This window comes from Penaeus vannamei, chromosome 1, assembly GCF_042767895.1.
Source record: "Penaeus vannamei isolate JL-2024 chromosome 1, ASM4276789v1, whole genome shotgun sequence".
NCBI classification, from domain to species: domain Eukaryota; kingdom Metazoa; phylum Arthropoda; class Malacostraca; order Decapoda; family Penaeidae; genus Penaeus; species Penaeus vannamei.
In genome coordinates, this window is record NC_091549.1 from 43,807,775 (window position 1) to 43,825,274 (window position 17,500).

General features: G+C 42.3%; 1 protein-coding gene across 8 annotated transcripts in view; it reads right to left on the reverse strand.

Annotated features, from left to right (window-relative positions):
• Positions 1 to 9,479: 9,479 nt before the first annotated feature.
• The window catches only part of PMCA (plasma membrane calcium-transporting ATPase 3), a 201,452-nt gene continuing 193,431 nt past the window's right edge, over positions 9,480 to 17,500 (reverse strand). For 4 of the 8 annotated variants that reach the window (XM_070123424.1, XM_070123429.1, XM_070123462.1 and 1 more), the window contains 2 exons: positions 16,530 to 16,881; positions 9,480 to 11,956 (listed from right to left, as the gene is read on the reverse strand). In XM_070123424.1, coding sequence (XP_069979525.1) covers positions 11,943 to 11,956; positions 16,530 to 16,881 — 366 coding nt within the window. In that variant the 3' untranslated portion in view covers positions 9,480 to 11,942. Of the gene's footprint in view, positions 11,957 to 13,833; positions 13,903 to 16,529; positions 16,882 to 17,500 lie in introns of all 8 variants that reach the window. The other 4 variants (XM_070123439.1, XM_070123443.1, XM_070123450.1 and 1 more) reach the window with 2 other exon arrangements.

The window sequence follows — 17,500 nt, forward strand, 5'->3', positions numbered from 1 at the left end:
GTGAAAACTCCTTTTCTCTGTGGTATTGATTTATCAAATTGAACACATGGTACATGATTCACACACATCTCGTGGGATTTTAACCTTCCCGAAAGGCATTCTTCACTCTTGCACTTCATACTGTAGCCAGAGGCGGGGCTTCCATGGTGGCACAGGGTGGAACCCGCCCCCCCTTGCAATCTGATTGGTCCCCCCATGCCCCCCGCCCCAATAGTCATTGACTAACTGTACAGTAAACATCTTAGTACAGTGTGTGATAGCCTACCACTTGGTAAAAGTACACCCAGCAGATTTAATGTGGCCAAGAAAAGCAGGATGAAAACATAAACAATGTGTAATTGTACAATATAAATATTGAAGTAAGCAGCCCAGATTAATTATTGTTAACTACCCCTGTGCCCCCACCAGAAATTTCTCTGGACCCACCCCTGATTGTAGCCTTTAGGAAATAAAAAGACTTTAGCAGTCTTTGGGTAATTGTTACCAGTATAACTTTTGTTCTTGAACAGCGATAGCCGCGGAAGCTCTGGCATCTTCACCAGAGATTTTCTTTGGTCAAATCCTTATTCCTACGGTTACTAAGACCGAGATGGATAATTTTTGACTCAAGAATTATCGCGACCTCGGGAAGTATTAATGGTTTATGGTATATAGACCGATTCAGTAACGCCTAGCAACTGCCCCTAGCAACGAGCACTTGGTGAAAACAAACCCTCGTTCGTTCGAAGACTCATTGGACTTTGCTTACAAAGTCGCTGAATTTTTCTGAGTTTAGTTTCTTTTCTTGAAAATACCGTGGAGCTGTGTTGCCGTTGGTTGCTCGAACCACAACAAGATGGGAAAGAAAGGTTTAACCTTTCATATGTTCCCAGACACGAAAAGAAACCTGAAAAATAGAAGCGATGGGCACAGGCCATGAGACGCGTGAACGATAAAGGGAGTGCTTTTGCGCCTGGTGGAAAATGTTTACATGTGCACAAAACATCTTATTGATCTATATCAATATTTAACACCTTTTCAAATACCAGACAGATAATCACTTTCAGACTCTATATATCTCCGCAACCAAGGCCAAGAAAGGTCAACATTGTAGATGGTATGTGTTGGTGCAGTCATATACTCTAAAAAAAAAAGCACACGCAATTTGACATTTTCAAAGTTTCTAATAAATTGATTTGTCATTTAAATTTACAGGCAAACCACCCCCGGATCCAACTCACCCACACTTTATCCTAAGTGTCTTCAAGCACTGTCCATTAGATGAAAACAAAGCAGGCATACAGTTGCCTGTTGCCTTTGTGTCTGAAATGTCATATGGTCCAGCAGCTGATACAAGTGAAGAGGGCCTATCTCTTGAGGTCAAATTATTGAGGAGAGAAAATGCGTTGTGCGCTCGTAGGCCTATAGGCGACTTTATTGTCTCCTTTGTATAAACACCTAGTAAATGGGGAGATATGTGATGTTAGGAAGTGGCACTGATTTCACAGAGAAATACCCTATATAGCTAAAAGTCGTAGGTCACTGCAGCAAATTATGTTATAAGATTATTATTATAACATGGTGTGTTCAAGGATCGTCGATCCAAATATCGGCAGGCACACAGTATGGACACGCTTTTAGCTGCACAGGTTTTAGTTTTGTTTCATATCGCTTTTTCGCTTCGGTTTTTGACGAATCAAAGAATTCATACAATATTTTCGCTCGCGCTGATAGCAATGTATCTGCGAGCGACGGGCTTGTTTTCACCAAGTGGGCTGATGACTCCGACTGGTAACGTCACACCGAATCGGTGTATATGGTTCTTTCGGCAGATTATGGATGTTCACTGCAAGTACACAGACAAATGAAATTAGGAACATGGGTAATTTTCTATATTACCTTCGCCACACCGATATCGACGATTTTGGTATCGTTGGATTCCTCTCACTCTGTACAATCCAAATATGTAGGTTTTATTGCGCGGAAACCCCCCATTAGCGGCAACCTTGGGCACTATATCGGGGGCGACGATGTCGGAGCAGCGGACGTAATATAGTAATTTTGACGATTTTGGTATCGTTGGATTCCTCTCACTCTGTACAATCCAAATATGTAGGTTTTATTGCGCGAAAACCTTGTTAGCGGCAAACTTGGGCACTATATCGGGGGCGACGAGGTAAATACGTCCACCGCTCCGCGATCGACGAGAATTTTGTAACGCTCTAGCCTGCCGGGAATACGTGGTGGAGGTTTTGTTTCCTCGGCGGGGGTTGGGAGGCGGCAGCCCTCCCAGGGGGGGTCGCAGGGGGCACAGCCCCCTGCAATGGAAAGTTATATGAATAACCATGGTTATTTTCACTATGGTTATATTATTAGTGTTATATAACCTCAATTTTCTCTAGAACCTTCCATGCCCTCCCTTGCAATCGGGGCCAAGTTTCCGCGCAATAAAACCTACGTATTTGGAATGTGGACAGTGAGAGGAATCCAACGATACCAAAATCGTCGATATCGGTGTGGCGAAGGTAATATAGAAAATTACCCTCTTACCTTTATGGACAGTGACGAACATTACTAAATATTGCCAAACCGGTTCTCGAAAACTTCCATCTCTAGCTGGATAATTCTTTAAAATGTGAAATTATCAGTTATAAAGGCTCATAGTCGTGTTATCATAAAAAAAACTGAGTTTCAGAAAACACGAATTATAGGTGCGTTTTACACTGGACCAAATTCAAACCTTTGTTGATACCGGGCTGGCAAAAATTATTCCGACTTACCGATTTGAAGGGTAGATGGCGCGCTGAGCGGTTTGCGGATGCGTTAGCTCTAATATTTTGTGACGAATGTAGGGTGTGCCCTATATTTAGGATATTAATTTCTTTTGCAGGAAGTACTTTTTTATTTGCCTACTCGAATGGCATGAAACATTCTACATCACCACTGCATAAGTCATAGAATTATAATTTTGTATTCCCCCATTCTCTATCTTCCCTATACTTGTCGACCAAATAATACATTACACTATATCTCTCTTTCCCCTTCTCTTCCCATTGACTTTCATGCTTTTGAAACTACTCTCTCAACTTCAACCACAATTCCTAGTAGTCGGTGATATCAACTGTCGCTATACTCTTTGGGGTGACCAACATTACTTCCCTAGGTCACTTCTTAGAACACTCAGATACTAACTGTATCCTCCTCCTAAATTCAAACCGTCCTACACACTTTGACATGTGCACCCAATCCTTTTCATGCACTGCTTTCTCTTTGCTCTCCTTCCTTTTGCTTAGAAATCTATTGGTCAGTTCTTAACTACCTTCTCCTTTTTCCTACTTCCTATGTTCCACTACCCAAAGCTGATGCTTTGGTAGAGCTGACTGATTTTCCTCTATCATCCTTCTCTTCCTCTTCAAACATGCTTCTAAACTTGACATCCAAATCCTAAATGAACCATATGCATCCATTCCCCGCACAATTACCTTATACGCCTTTTTTCTGGCGCCAAGAGGTGTAGTACTACAGTTTCCTATCACTCCGCCCCTATTTATGAGGGCGGTCATATATAAGCAACTGCACCTGGCTGATGAGCGCGCGGCAAATCATTAAAATAACTAAAAACAAAAAAATAATAAAATCCACTAAAAATAATTTCTCTTAATTCTCTGTTTAAGTTACTATATTAATTTATAAAACCATAAAAATAAATAAAAATAATAAATTATAAAATCAACTAAAATATCCTTTGCTATCTTTAGCCTCTCTAGTTTGACAAAACATTAAAATCCATAAAATTATATAAAACTAAAAACTCAAAAAAAGGAGTTCTTACGTTAAGTTTTTACTTCAAGTTCATTTAACAGTTATTAATGTAATTAATGTCAGCATTGCAACCTATTAATCTTATTAATCAACCAATCAATTATCCTTCTACTTATTTCCATTTCTATCTACTCCCTCATCCCTCTCCTCTTATTACTCCTCACTTTCCTTCGTATATATATATATATATATATATATATATATATATATATATATATATATATATATATATGAGCACGCAGAGCACCTCTGCCCGTTTTAAAACTGGAAGAAAATGGGAAGTTCAAAGTTGATGCTGCACTGTATGGTGCAATATTAGTAACTTTGATGATGTTAATGAGGATATTATTGCACCAAGTACTAGTTTAAAAGTATTTACGCGCGCGCTCGTGTATGTGTGCATATATATATTATATGTATACATACAGAAATGTGTACATACATACATACCTATATATACAGTACACACACACACATACACATATATATTTAAACACATATGTAAACACACATGCATATATATATATATATATATATATATATATATATATATATATATATACACATACATATATACATATACATATACATATATATGCAGAAATATATTTAAAAAACACTACTACCATATATAACAATAGAGTTGAAGGTTGCTTTCGTATTAATAGGGATACGGCTAAGAAGAGCGAGGTTCAGGTTTATCTTTAGTATGTGTACATTTTTATGCGATATGTCATGTAATGATTGTTACTGCTTTTCTTGTATCATTTATGCTTTAATCTTGGGCAATATTCAGGCCTCCAAAAGTGTTCCATGACGAATAATACGGGGAAGTATCTCATGTTTACAGAATATTATGAAAATTTATATTAGGTTTTACATAATCACTTTACTTATTATGTATGTATAATTAAATATGCACTCGTAAACTTATATATCCTTTTGAATGTAGTTGATATCAATCAATAAATAGTGTCATTTTCAAAATATTTAATGAAGTGTGACCTTCGAAACCATTGTCGATGGATGAATGAAGAAGTATGATGGGAGGCGCTTAGGGCCCGCGCATTTTCAACTGATTTCGATAGTTTATGTCGTTTGATTTGCAATTTGAAGATGTTGATAACAAACAACCTGTATTTATTGTTATTTCCTAATGTTACATCAGTAAACCAGTGATTTATTAATTGATACAATTCAAAAACAAAATCAGATTCGTCAACTCGAGTACAATTCCTAGGAATGGGGGTGGAGCCGCACCTGTGGCAACAGCGTAGAAGCATCGTCACGTTGCTGTCGCGATCGGCCCGGAAAAGTGTCGCAAATAAAAAAAACGACACTTTCTAGTGTAGTTAGACAGTTTCTTGGCATGGAAAAAAGCCTTAAGTTACGACACCTTCCATCAATATGGAGATTGATTGATCGATCCTTCCTCTTATCAATATTCAATAACGGACCGGACACTTCCTTTACCACTGGCGTGAAGCCGTTCCCTTCCTAAAACCTAACATAGCGCTTACAAGCTACTTATGCAAGCTACTGGAAAAAGTGGTACCTTCTGCAAATGTGGTATCTAGAATTTCACAACCTTATCTCATCAAATCAGTTTGGTATCGTCGCGGCCGCTGCATAGCTGATCCTCTTGCCTATTTCAAGACTCAAAACACATCGGCATTAACTGTCTTCGCTATAGAAAAGGCATATGATACCACATGGCGGCACCATATCCTTCACCAACTATCCTCCCATGGCATAGGCGAAAACAAGAGTGTTTTCATAAAGTGCTTTCTGATTACACCCGTGTCAGATTTGCCTCTTCTATTCCATTTCCCCCTCAATTTGAAGGTGTCTTACTAGGCAATGTGCTCAGCACCATATTATTCCTTTGCTGTAAACGGATTAGTTTCAGCTCTACCATCAGGAATCCGGTCATCAGTTCTTCAGGCAAGTTCCTTGTCCTGGCGAGCTCATATCCTTTCTGTTGAAGAAAGAGACCGACTCTTACAGACTCACTCACATATATCCTGGGGTTCAGACCGCAAACAGTCCTCCATCTCCATATTGCCCTAATGTTCTCCACCCGTGATTATGGCTGTCATATATATTCTGCCTCTGCTTCCCTTTCCACATACCTTGATCAAGTCCACCATTGCGGTCTTCGTTTAATCATAGGCGCTTTTCGATCCTCTCTAATGGAGAGCCTATATACTGAATCAGACTTACCATCCCTATCTCGTCGTGCAATTTCGTTCCAAAGAAGCTATGCTCGCTTTCACAAATTTTCTCTCTCTTAATCTAACCGTTCCTTAATCCCTTCATACCTTCTCCACATTTACCTACCCTTTTTCCTGTTCGTATGATCGGTCTACTTTCCCATTCACTCATTCCCGATCTATCTATTCCTTTTTCTGCTCAGTCTTTCCCTCCTTGGCCATTACTGTAAGGTGGCATCTGTCCTCCTCAAGGCGGGTTTCCTCCTCGCCACTCGTTCCCCGTATTTCGGTCGTGCCCTGACTTCGCTCGTTCGCCCGTTTTTTTTTTCGGGGGGGGGGGGGGGAGGTCTAGTCTTTTTATTTGGTTTTTCATTTCGTTCTATTGTTGTTTTTTAGTTTTAGTTGAGTTTCCCCTTTGAATAGCCGTTTCTTTTTTCGATTTTGTACAGTCATTTTATTTGCTTTGTTTTTACTTGAAAGTCTGCTTACTTTATTTTCTATTTAGCTTAATTTATTAAATATTATATTTCATTTATTATCTCTTATCTTTCGAGCATTTTACACTGGTCATCTTGAATTTTAATCTTTACTTTTTCATTTTTAATTTTATTTCATCTTCAGACTATTTTTATATTTTTTCTTCTGGTCATTTAAAAACACTTTTTAAGCTGGAAGATGCTATCTGAACTTCTATAAATACGAAAGAGGTATAGTTGGTGACGTAGTTCATGACGTCACGAACATAATAAATATCTCCATAAACGGCGCAAAGCAATACTCAGTCTAGACTAGAGTCTCTATCTGTGTATCACGATCCCTTGTGTGAAGCTGGAACGTTAGAGGCGGCCACGTCCCCAGAAACAGGATTTAAATTTGGTGTACTGACGTGATCCTTTTTGTTTTAGTGATTGTTTAACATACCTAAACTGAATTTTGTAATCTTCGTCTTAAATGTTTCATTAACCTAAATAATTAATTAAGTGGTTATTGACAACTTTGACTTTACATTCTATCATAGAGGCCAGAGTAACACTTCTTAAATGCGTCTTAAAAACTCATATGTGCTAAATAAGATAGATACATAAAACATTAGCTAAATTCACACTCCTTGCGAGTCTTAATTCGTATCAAGACTCGCAAGGAGTGTTAATTTAGTTAAAGTTCTACGTATCTATCATATTAAACACATATGACTTTTAAGGAGCATTTAAGAAGTGTTACTTTGACCTCCATGATAATTATCAATAAAAAAAACTAAAGGAGCTCTAGTTAATATGAATAAGAAAGCCATAGGCTGAAAGTCAAGGAATTAATGCTCCACGCTACCAGTATACGACATCAAGCCACTGTTAAACACAACTAATACATAGAGACTATTAGACACACATCAAAGAATACCTCACAATACCTTCCTCCTGTAATTGCTCTTCTATTTTCCCAGATCACCCCACCCTCACAATTTTTTTTCGCATATATCTACATGACTCCTTCAGTACCAAAGTCTATACAACCGGCTCTAATTGGACCTCGAGTACTGGTTTCGCCGTAATCTTTCCCTCTCACTCATACAGCTTTCCCTTTCCTGCTGAATCGAGCGTCCTTACAACAGGGCTATATGTTATCTCTTTACAACGCTGTATGTGCATCTCAGATCATGTTGGGTATTTTGAGCAACTGTATCAGCTAGACCTTCCAGCAGTTATTCTGGACGCAAGCGATGTCGCAATCCCTGTGCCGGACCCACCGATCAGTGAGGATCCTCCTACCCTGACTGAGGTTAGGGAGACGATCTCTCAGCTGAAGGGTGGGAAAGCTGCAGGCATATGCGATATCCCTGCAGAACTGCTGGGGGTGAACCTATGACATGAGACTTGTATACTGTCCTGGCTGCCATCTGACAATCCAATTCCTTTCCCCCCTGACCTGTTGAGAGGCGTGGTCTCTTTGGAAGGGGAAAGGGGGTCATTGCTCACTATACCAAGCAAGGTTTTTGTCCACATTCTTCTGAAACGGATCCGCAACCACCTACTGAGACACCAAAGACTTTAGCTGTTTGAATTCACTCCTGGCAAGTCCATAATAGACAGTATCCTAATGTTTCGAGTCATTATGGAACGCCGTAGTGAGTTCGGACGTGGACTGCTTGCAGCCTGCAACGACCTCAAGAAGACGTTTGACTCAGTGCAACACTAATCGCTATGGGAGATCTTGAGACAGGAATTCCGGCACGGATAATTGGAAAAATAGCAAGCCTATATACACGTACTGAAAGTGCTGTAACGTGTGGTGGCAGACTGTTGAGCTTCTTTCCTGTTAACTCAGGAGTGAGACTGGATAATAGGCAGAGCTACTATCCAAAGTCACTGTGGAGCAACACTAGGCAATACCAAGGTCACGGATCTCGATTTTGCCGACAATGTTGCAATCTATCTTATCTGTCTCTTGATTCTCTAGTGGCGGCTCTTGATACATTCAGCAATGAGGCGAAGCCCCTGGGCTTAGAGGTCTCCTGGATACAATATTCCTTGCATACATGACTTCATAGTGATACAAGAATTGAGAAATTAGTCAACTGGTTCCTAATACTTCACTTAGGCTTTCTGATTCATGTGTTGGGAACCAATTAGTTTAGACATACTGAAAACAATACTTTCTTATAGGTCACTCTGTAATATTTTTTTCATTTGTTTGGAATCTCAATATGATGTATATGGTATTGGTAAGCATTACAAATTTTAAAAATTTCAAGTAAAGAATCCCCGTAACATTGTATAATTTATGTTGTATACGATTCTTGAGTATAACAAAATAATTTCATGTCCTGTTTTTTGCTTTAGTTGAGCAGCATTAGTAATTGAATATTTTTTTTGTAAATGACAATTTCATTGATGTATATAAACTGTGATTTATCTTAAATACCCTGTTACAATATGGTATGAGATGTATCATGCACTGAGGCACCTATTCTAAATACTGTATTTATTATCTCTGTGTTGGTTTCTATTTGAATAGAATACATTATCAAAATTACTGAGAAATATCCTGATGTGGAAATAATGAATGTATATTCCATGATTCTTTGGCTTTATCTATAGTTATATCCAGGTAGATTAAGGGATGATAACCAGTTCAAAGTTGGAGCAAGATTCAATGCTAAGTTTGTTGTTCCCCTAGAATATTTTCTACAACTGATTTACAGTATCCATTAAGTTAATTTCATATTTCACTTGTCGTCTCCAGCAGTTTATCTCATAAAGTGGAGAATCAAATCAATGTTGCAAATGTATTCAATACTGATGTCTATTAATCTATCAAGAGTATATAAACACTAAATCACTTTTATACTGATACAGTTGGCAAAATATTAGTGTACTCTGTAACGAGATACAAAGAGTGGTCACTCAATCAATGAGATTAATGAAGATCCAATTACATTCATTAAGGGGAAAGGAAGAAAAGATGTGGACTCTTGAAAACCTGTATTTTTAAAGTTAACAAACGCAACAAGTAATGTTCTTTCCTATTAACAATAGAAGCCATTTGTTTATATCCACGAAAAATCTAAAGTACTACGCGCGTTCGAGTGCATGGTTGGTGACAGAGCATCATCACAACGGAAGCCAGACTCATATCCTTTGCTTCTCAGGAGTCATGTTGGGCCTCGCAGCTCCACACTGCACAAACCATCCATGGACCCACACACACACACATCAGATAATGGACAAAGAGAAGAAGTACAAGGCCTTTTTCTTATCAAACTTCCAGTGATCTTAGACTTCCTCAGTCCTAGAATTAGTTGACAAACATAAGGTTAAGGAGTGTCGTGGCTGACATGTCAAGAGACGAGCATCACAAAATGACTGAAGATTTACTGAAGATTTACAGAAGGTTTATCTTGGTTATCTCTACCATTTTACATTAACATTTATTGGATTTACAACATTTCAGTATTTAGAAAATCCTTCACTTTCTCTACGGAAAAGAATGAAATAACTGTTCGCTATTGACTACAATTTGTTATGTGTAATGGTTTGGTGAACAGCCCAGAGAACTGACTTAAAACTAATGCATATTTGCCACACCTAAGAACAGGATGGTAGAGGGCAGACCACGCAAACAGACATCGAGTCAACCTGGAGTGGTGAAATGTGATAGTTAGGGGTGGGGGCAGGGTGGGGGCGGGGGATTCCGGGAATGGTGATGGAGAATGGAGAGGGGAGGAAAGACAGGGGGGAGGGGGAGATTTGGGGATTTCTTTCTTTTTTTCTGGGGAGGGCGCGGGGAGGTAAGAGCAGGTGGTGGGGTCGGGGATGTTGACTGGCAAGTTTAAATGCCATATTTCCATGGGTAAAGTCAAGCTCCCCTACGGGTTTCCACATTTTTTAACAAGAGCACTGAAGCTAGATCCAAGGAAATATCCTAGGTCAGTACTTAGTGCTTGCAGGGGCATGAAAAAGTCCTAGGGCTTACTCCCAGGGTGGCCGTACACAATTGCAGGCCTCTGGAGTGCTCCTCACATGGGCACAACAAATAAAATTGGTTCCATTGGCTAGCCAACATTATAACAGGTGATAAGGTCGTGAACAACCGTGCACCAGTTCATTTGTAATATTGTTAATTACATAACATGACAATTACCTTCAGTGATTGAATTATTGACAAGCATCATCACTATTATATATACTTCAAAACAACTATTGCTCCATAAAAACGACCCCCATGATGTTAGGATTATTAGTATTAAATGCAAAGATGTCTGATTAAACCTAGACATCAGTAGTGGTTGTGTTGTGAAGCCGGGCTCATAACAAGGCTGGCTCCACCACACAACTTGTAGCAATGCAACGATCATACCACTTAAGCTAAGAGGTACCACCAGTCATACAACCTAGGTCTCATCTTCCATACACAGCAAATGGACAAAACAATACTGCCAAACATAAACAAAACAGAGATGTATAGACTCTAGTATCAGGAACAGCCAACATGGTTTTAGAAAACAAGAACCAAGAACATTCATGAATATACAAGTTTCCACAACTTCTTTAGAGAGTTTTAAAACGTCCTTTGACTACAGGTATAATGGTAATTTGTCCTTAGTATTGTTCAACAGATCTAACCCTCTGGCAAAAACCCTTTACCATATCTATAATTGGTAGACTATGCAATAACAACCCTTACTATACACAAGACTATTAACAGTAGGACATGATGAAACAACGGGCGCGGCGGCACACTGTTAAAGTGAGTCCTTGGCTTACACCAGTGAGTGTGGGTGTGCACCAGAGGTGGGCACAGGCGGAGGGACAGTTGGGCATGCCCCTTAAGGGGTGTGTTCAGGCTGGGTAGATGCAGGACAGCAGGCCCCCAGGAAGACAACTCACGGGAGCCCAGGCAGCCCACCGCCACCAATAACAGGTGTGCACAGCACCCACAGTTTTTTTTTTTTTTCTCTCTCTCTCTCTCTCCCAAACATGAACTGTCACCGCCTTAGCCCGCCCGAGCCACCCTGATTATCGCAGTCAGTCATTGTCAGTCGCGACGGAGCCCAGCACCTAGGCACCACACCACAGGTGGCACCCGCTAGCTACTACGGTAGTGGCTAATGGCTGTTGCTGCTGCTGCTGCTGCTGCTGATCACACTACTGTTGCTGCCAGTGCTGCTACTGCTGCTGGAGGTGCAGTTGGCCCTGAGAAAGCGGCATGGGGGCCTACACTAGGGCCTACACAGCAGTCTCGGTGTGACTGTGTGAGGATAAACGCTCAACGTCGATCTCTGGCACTGTTAATTCTTCTGGATCCGGACACATGTCGGCATACTCCAGTGAAGACCCCTGGGACAACCGTTTGCTCAGGGACGTCTGCTTCTTCAGCACTGCCGCCAGGTTTGGGTTGGAAGGCCGTGCATCAAGCCCCTGCCGAAACGCATTAACTACTCGAATCTGAAACAGAGGCCACAAAGGTAATTTTAAAAGGTGTATGGCGTCAATTAACATATGCCTTGGACACAACTAAACCACGTACAGAACACCAAACAAAGAGAAAAAACTAACTACATCAGTCCAAGGCACTTCAACACTTAAAGGAATGAATCATGGGATTAAAAAAAACATAAATTTTGACTTTTCACTGAAACATGAGACATAAATTGCAAAAAAATGTTCTCTGATATGACGAAGTCTTTAAACTTGACTGTGAGGGTTACTGTGAGAGCTGCTGACAAGTGAGAGGGTGAGGAGTGTGCCTTGCTGCCAACCACGGAGCGTTACAGCGTCAGCAGGAGCGGCGGGGGCAAGGACGCTCACCCGCCGCTCGCACACACAAGCAAAAAGTCATGCTCATTGCAAAGATCCCATGCCAAACTTGAACCGTGTACTGCATCTTCATTAGGTGGCTTTTTCAGCCTGTTAGGTGCCAATACAACGAAGAAGTTATGATGGTTAGTATGTAAGAAAATACAGAATATAAACATTCAAAAGTCGATTAAATATGAAAGGTAAAAATTGTTAACAATAAATAGAACGTGCACTTATACAGAGTACTTGAGAGAGTGTTGCTGGCTGCCATAGGATCTACACGACAGGCGGAGCTCTGTAGCTCCTACGCCGATGGACACACACCAGACATCAAGACAAAGTTGGCAGCCAGAGAACGTGGGCACTGCATGTTGGCTGGAGGCTCTCCATAGTGCGCGGCTCATGCGGCATGCGCGCACCCGGATAACAACCCCCTACCGCCCTCAGCTGTCCTCTCCTACCACTGCTGCTGCTGCTGCTGCTAGTGCTTTTGGCACATAATTAACAGCAGCAGCAGTAGACTTTGTAAGTACATATGCAGTTATTAGAAAAACAATATTTCAAGAACTGTCATTTAGCGGCGGCGGCAGGAAGCCAGTCCGGGGCATGTGCCATTTGTGGTGCGTGCACCATATGTTAACTCACACAAACACTCAGACTGGGTAGGTGTGGGCAGTTGCAACATACCCACACCCACTCAGGGTCATTCACAACACAGGGTTTTTGGGATTAGATGGACAGGTCAACAACATCAATTTTATATGGTTACACACACTAACGAGGACATGTACACAAAACTCATGCTAACATGCTTACCATTCACACCAAGATCTACGATCTAAGAAACAAGAATGACACATAGAAACACTGGCTGCCATTTATTACTCCTGACGACAAATACCAAAAAAGAGGTAAAAACTGTAGACTTGACACATAAAAACCTGACTTTCTCGCCACAAGATAAAACACTTAACAAAACAGGCAAGTCTAAACTAACTGTGCCATCTAAACAACCTAGGTCTATGTCACTAGTCGCTCTAGAGTCATGCGGGAAACAGGAATAAGGAAGTGATACATGGCTGGATAGAAGCAAAACAGATTTAAATTTGTAAAATATCAATGAAAATTGAGGTCTCTTACACAATATGATTTTAACTTGTTCTACTGATATGAGTAGGGACATGCAACTTTCTTGGTATATTATTTTCATTTAAAGGGAATATGTTTAATGACTGGAATAAGATTAGTAAGGAGTTACCTTCGGCTTATAGCTGGGGAATGGGACTGTGTACTTTGTTCTGTGTAAGAGACAGTTTGGAGGCATGATAGGATGGTTCATTTAAAGTGATTTTACCTTAAGTCATTTCTATTTGACATTAAAGTCAACCAGCCTACAGCTTCCATGAAAGAAAAGAAGCAAACAGCACAGATCAAGGGCAGAGACGTGAGGGGAAGTGAGCGAGCGATCACATTAGTCCAAAAAATGAGTCTAAGAAGAGACAAGAGAGAGGGGTGTAGCTTACAGCCTGGTCTGTGGAGGTCTTGCTATACGGTACGGGTATCAGCCGCTCCTGCAACGTGCCTCCAATGACCTGAACCATGAGAATAATAATAACAGTGGTGAGGGCGAGTGGCTACAGTGGTAAGTTAGAGCTGGCCAGGGATGTATTATACAGCAAGGTGCATAGAAGACAAGGACACGCCTCGCTCTCCCACGCCAATGGCGCCCACAGCCTGGTAAGTGGTGGCTGCGGTCACCCACTCGCCCACAGTACACGCCCTTGTGTTCTACACACCTTGTTTCAGGCGGCACGCGGCGTACGGGCCAGGTGGTGTATGTACACTGTGTGGTGTGCAGGGGATAGTGGAGCAGCAGTAGTGGAGTAGAAACTACAGACAACACACGGGGTGTCCACACCTACCCGGGACTCGCCTAGACATTACAGGGGCACGCGGGGATTAATACGCTTACACTCAGGACACCAACTCACGATCTGTGTGGCTCCGGGACCGTTGAAGAAGAAACACATCTTCATGCACAGAGAGCACAACTTGACTAAAAATAATAATGATGGAAACCCAATGGACAACTACCGCTGCAAGAGTCACTACGGTGGGTACACTAGCGAGAAACTGATTATGCAGGTGAATACTGTAAATAGGCCTGCTCTAATAGCCACTAAATGTTGAGGACCTTAGATTTGGGCTAATGCTGCGGGTGAGGTGTCTAGCACAGTGGCTTACTCACTGAGAATAGCTCAGGTACAAGGGGCTGAGAGAAACAGATGCTCTGGTTCATACCTCACCCCCATGTGTTTCTCCTTCCTGATCCTCCTACCAGGGAAAATAACAGAATGATACGCTCAACACCATGTTCATCCAAAGATTACGATCAGCTTAAGACAAAGCCTACATTAAGGGCTCCATGGTGGCTGGAAAGTAAAAAGTGAACCCAGTGGCGACAGCTTCAAGATGAGCGCCTGACACAAGACAGCTCCCTGGGTGAGGAGGAACCAGTCCAAAATTATTGGCTTCTTTATCTGCCATGGCACCAGGAACAGGCATGATGCCGAACCAGGGATAAAACCCTGGATCCTACCTCAGTGAGCAGATGTTCAACACCTAAGGGGAATTCTGGACCCCTACTGCACCTCCAGTCCCCTAGCAATATGACGGTTGGGGGTCCAGTGTGCAGCCATATCTGTGTCAGCAACTACCCCAGCCCAAAAGAACAAACACAAGTAAAAGATGATAATTCTAAGAAAGTAGTAATGAAGGAATAAGCTCTGGTAAAGAAGACATAATGTATGGGACAGGCAGGGAAGAGGGACACAATCACACAGATAGGGTAAAATCAAGGCTATGGTCTCAGTCACCACCAGGGCAAGCTTCCTTTATGGTCTCCAAGATTTGCTTCAGTTAAATTTAAGAGAGTTTTCTCACTATTTAACTATTATTTAAAAACTTTCTTTTTTTCTGTTCTCCAAAGCTGGGGAAACATTTCAGCATTTGGCACTCTCCATAACCACATGGCAAACTGCACATAATAAAATAAATACACAACACAAAACACAACATGCAGTGCAAAACCACGTCTCCTCTAGCTGCGCATTAGAAATTAGTACACAAGATGTGTGTTAGTTACCCTGGCATACGCTAGACTAGTAACAGTTGAGGCGGGAGTTGTTAGTGAGGTGCACGTGAGATATTGTCTCAGTCTGTTGTAGCAAAGGTCCCGCCGGGGAGCCAGGCTGGCCTGCAGACCGCCAACCACCACAACCCTCAGATGCTGTGGCAATCAGTGGGAAGTGGCAAGGGCAGGGCAAGACCACAACACTCAGCCTCACAGGCCTCAAGGCAAAAGAAGTGACAGGCAACAGAGTGCCCGGCCCCCAGCACACCCTACGCTCGGCCCACCATGGGAACACCCTCAGCCCACATGACTGACACTCACCCACCCACACGGACAGGCCAGGTCAGCAGCGGGAGGGGAGGGGGAGCAGGGTAACCACTTGAGCCAAGGTCAAGTAACTATAACTAAAGAAAACAGGGAATTTTAATGGACTATGAGAAAATAAGTAAGAAAGAAAGAAAGAAAATTAGAAAAAAATATACCAGAACAATATAATTAAGAAAGGGACAGGAAGCTAGAGTGTTTTAGCTAATAGGAAATTGTGTTTAAATACTAAAAATGGTTAGAACACAGAACAAATGCATAGAAACAATTGTGCAGGTGCATAGACTAAGGCAGGGGCACATTTGCAGGTGGGGTGGGAGGGCTAGGTGGGGGTCACATGATTAAGCCTGAGATGGGAGTAGGATGAGCAGATTGGGGCTGGAAGGGACTAACTTTTGCCAAGTCAAATGGCCAGAAAGTCTCTTGGGGAAGGACATAGGATGAGCGGGTCGATTCAGACTCGGAGGAGGCTTATCACCCAAGGATAGAGTTGTGGGAATTTTACAAAACGATCATGTGGAAAAAACCACAATCAGTCCTGGGGAGGGGGTCAGATACTAGTTTCATGAACAAGGGTGGGTATGTCTGGAGGGGCAGGTGGGGAGGCGGGCTGCAGTGTGCTGGAGTGCGCTGCCATGTTAGAGTGAAGGGTCTGGGCCACCAAAGTATTAAAATGGTGCGGGGAAAGGGGCTGTAGGAGCGGAGGGATAGGGGAAGTGACAGCAAAGTGGTGGTGGTGGTGGTGGTGGCAGCACTTAGTACTTTGTGTGTTGGCGTGGGTGTGGGGTCGGTGGTGCCCCAGCTGCTGGGTTGCTGCTGCAGCAGGCCCGCCTGGGGGAGGGCTGCCGGGGGGTACCAGGGGGGCGGTCTCAGCCGTGGTGGGTGATGACTCCTCGACGGGCGTTACGAGGCGCACAGTTGCGTTGCACGACCCGCACCGCTTGTCACTATTGGGACTTGGGCTTTTCGTAGAGTCCTCATCTATGTAACTGATGTCTGACATGGGCCGGTTGCCCTGCTGACTGCGCGAGATGCGCAAACTATGCAAACTATGGCACGACCGCCGTTCTTCCAAGTCTTCCAGGGTTGACTTGAATGCTCGTATTACTCTCAACTGCAAACGGGACGGGACATCCAATCAAACCCCCACACCATTGTAAAACATCCACATCTCATCATGTACATGTTAGTAGCAACACGTAAAAAATTAAAAATAAAACTCACCAGACAAGTCACTGGTAATACAGTGCTATTAACAAACAAACATAAAAAAACTAGGAGTGACTAGTCATGTCGACATGATAATAATAATAATAAGTAGTTATAATGACAGGAGACTGAGGCCGAAGGAGGTGAGGGCTGTTGGCTGTTGGAGACTGGGTGAGGATGGTGTGACGCAGCCCAGTGTGACGGACGCCTAGTGGCACGGGGCGACCTAGAAACATGCAAGCTGCGTGCACAGCAGTGGCAGCCAGAACACAACAGACTAGGCACCGGGCCACAGTAGTGTTGAGGCCGCTAGCCCGTCACCACCAAGAGAAATGATCTATGCAGCACAGAGAACAAACATTCTAGCCTCTTGCTCTAGCCACAGTCTACACACTCCATCTCTTAGCACCACGTACATAATTAGCTAGGATTTACTTCTGGGAATTGAAGGGTATCTAAAATTTAGAACAAATAGGCAAGGGTGGGAGGGGGTAACACATAGCATTACGACATCTTTAAGACAA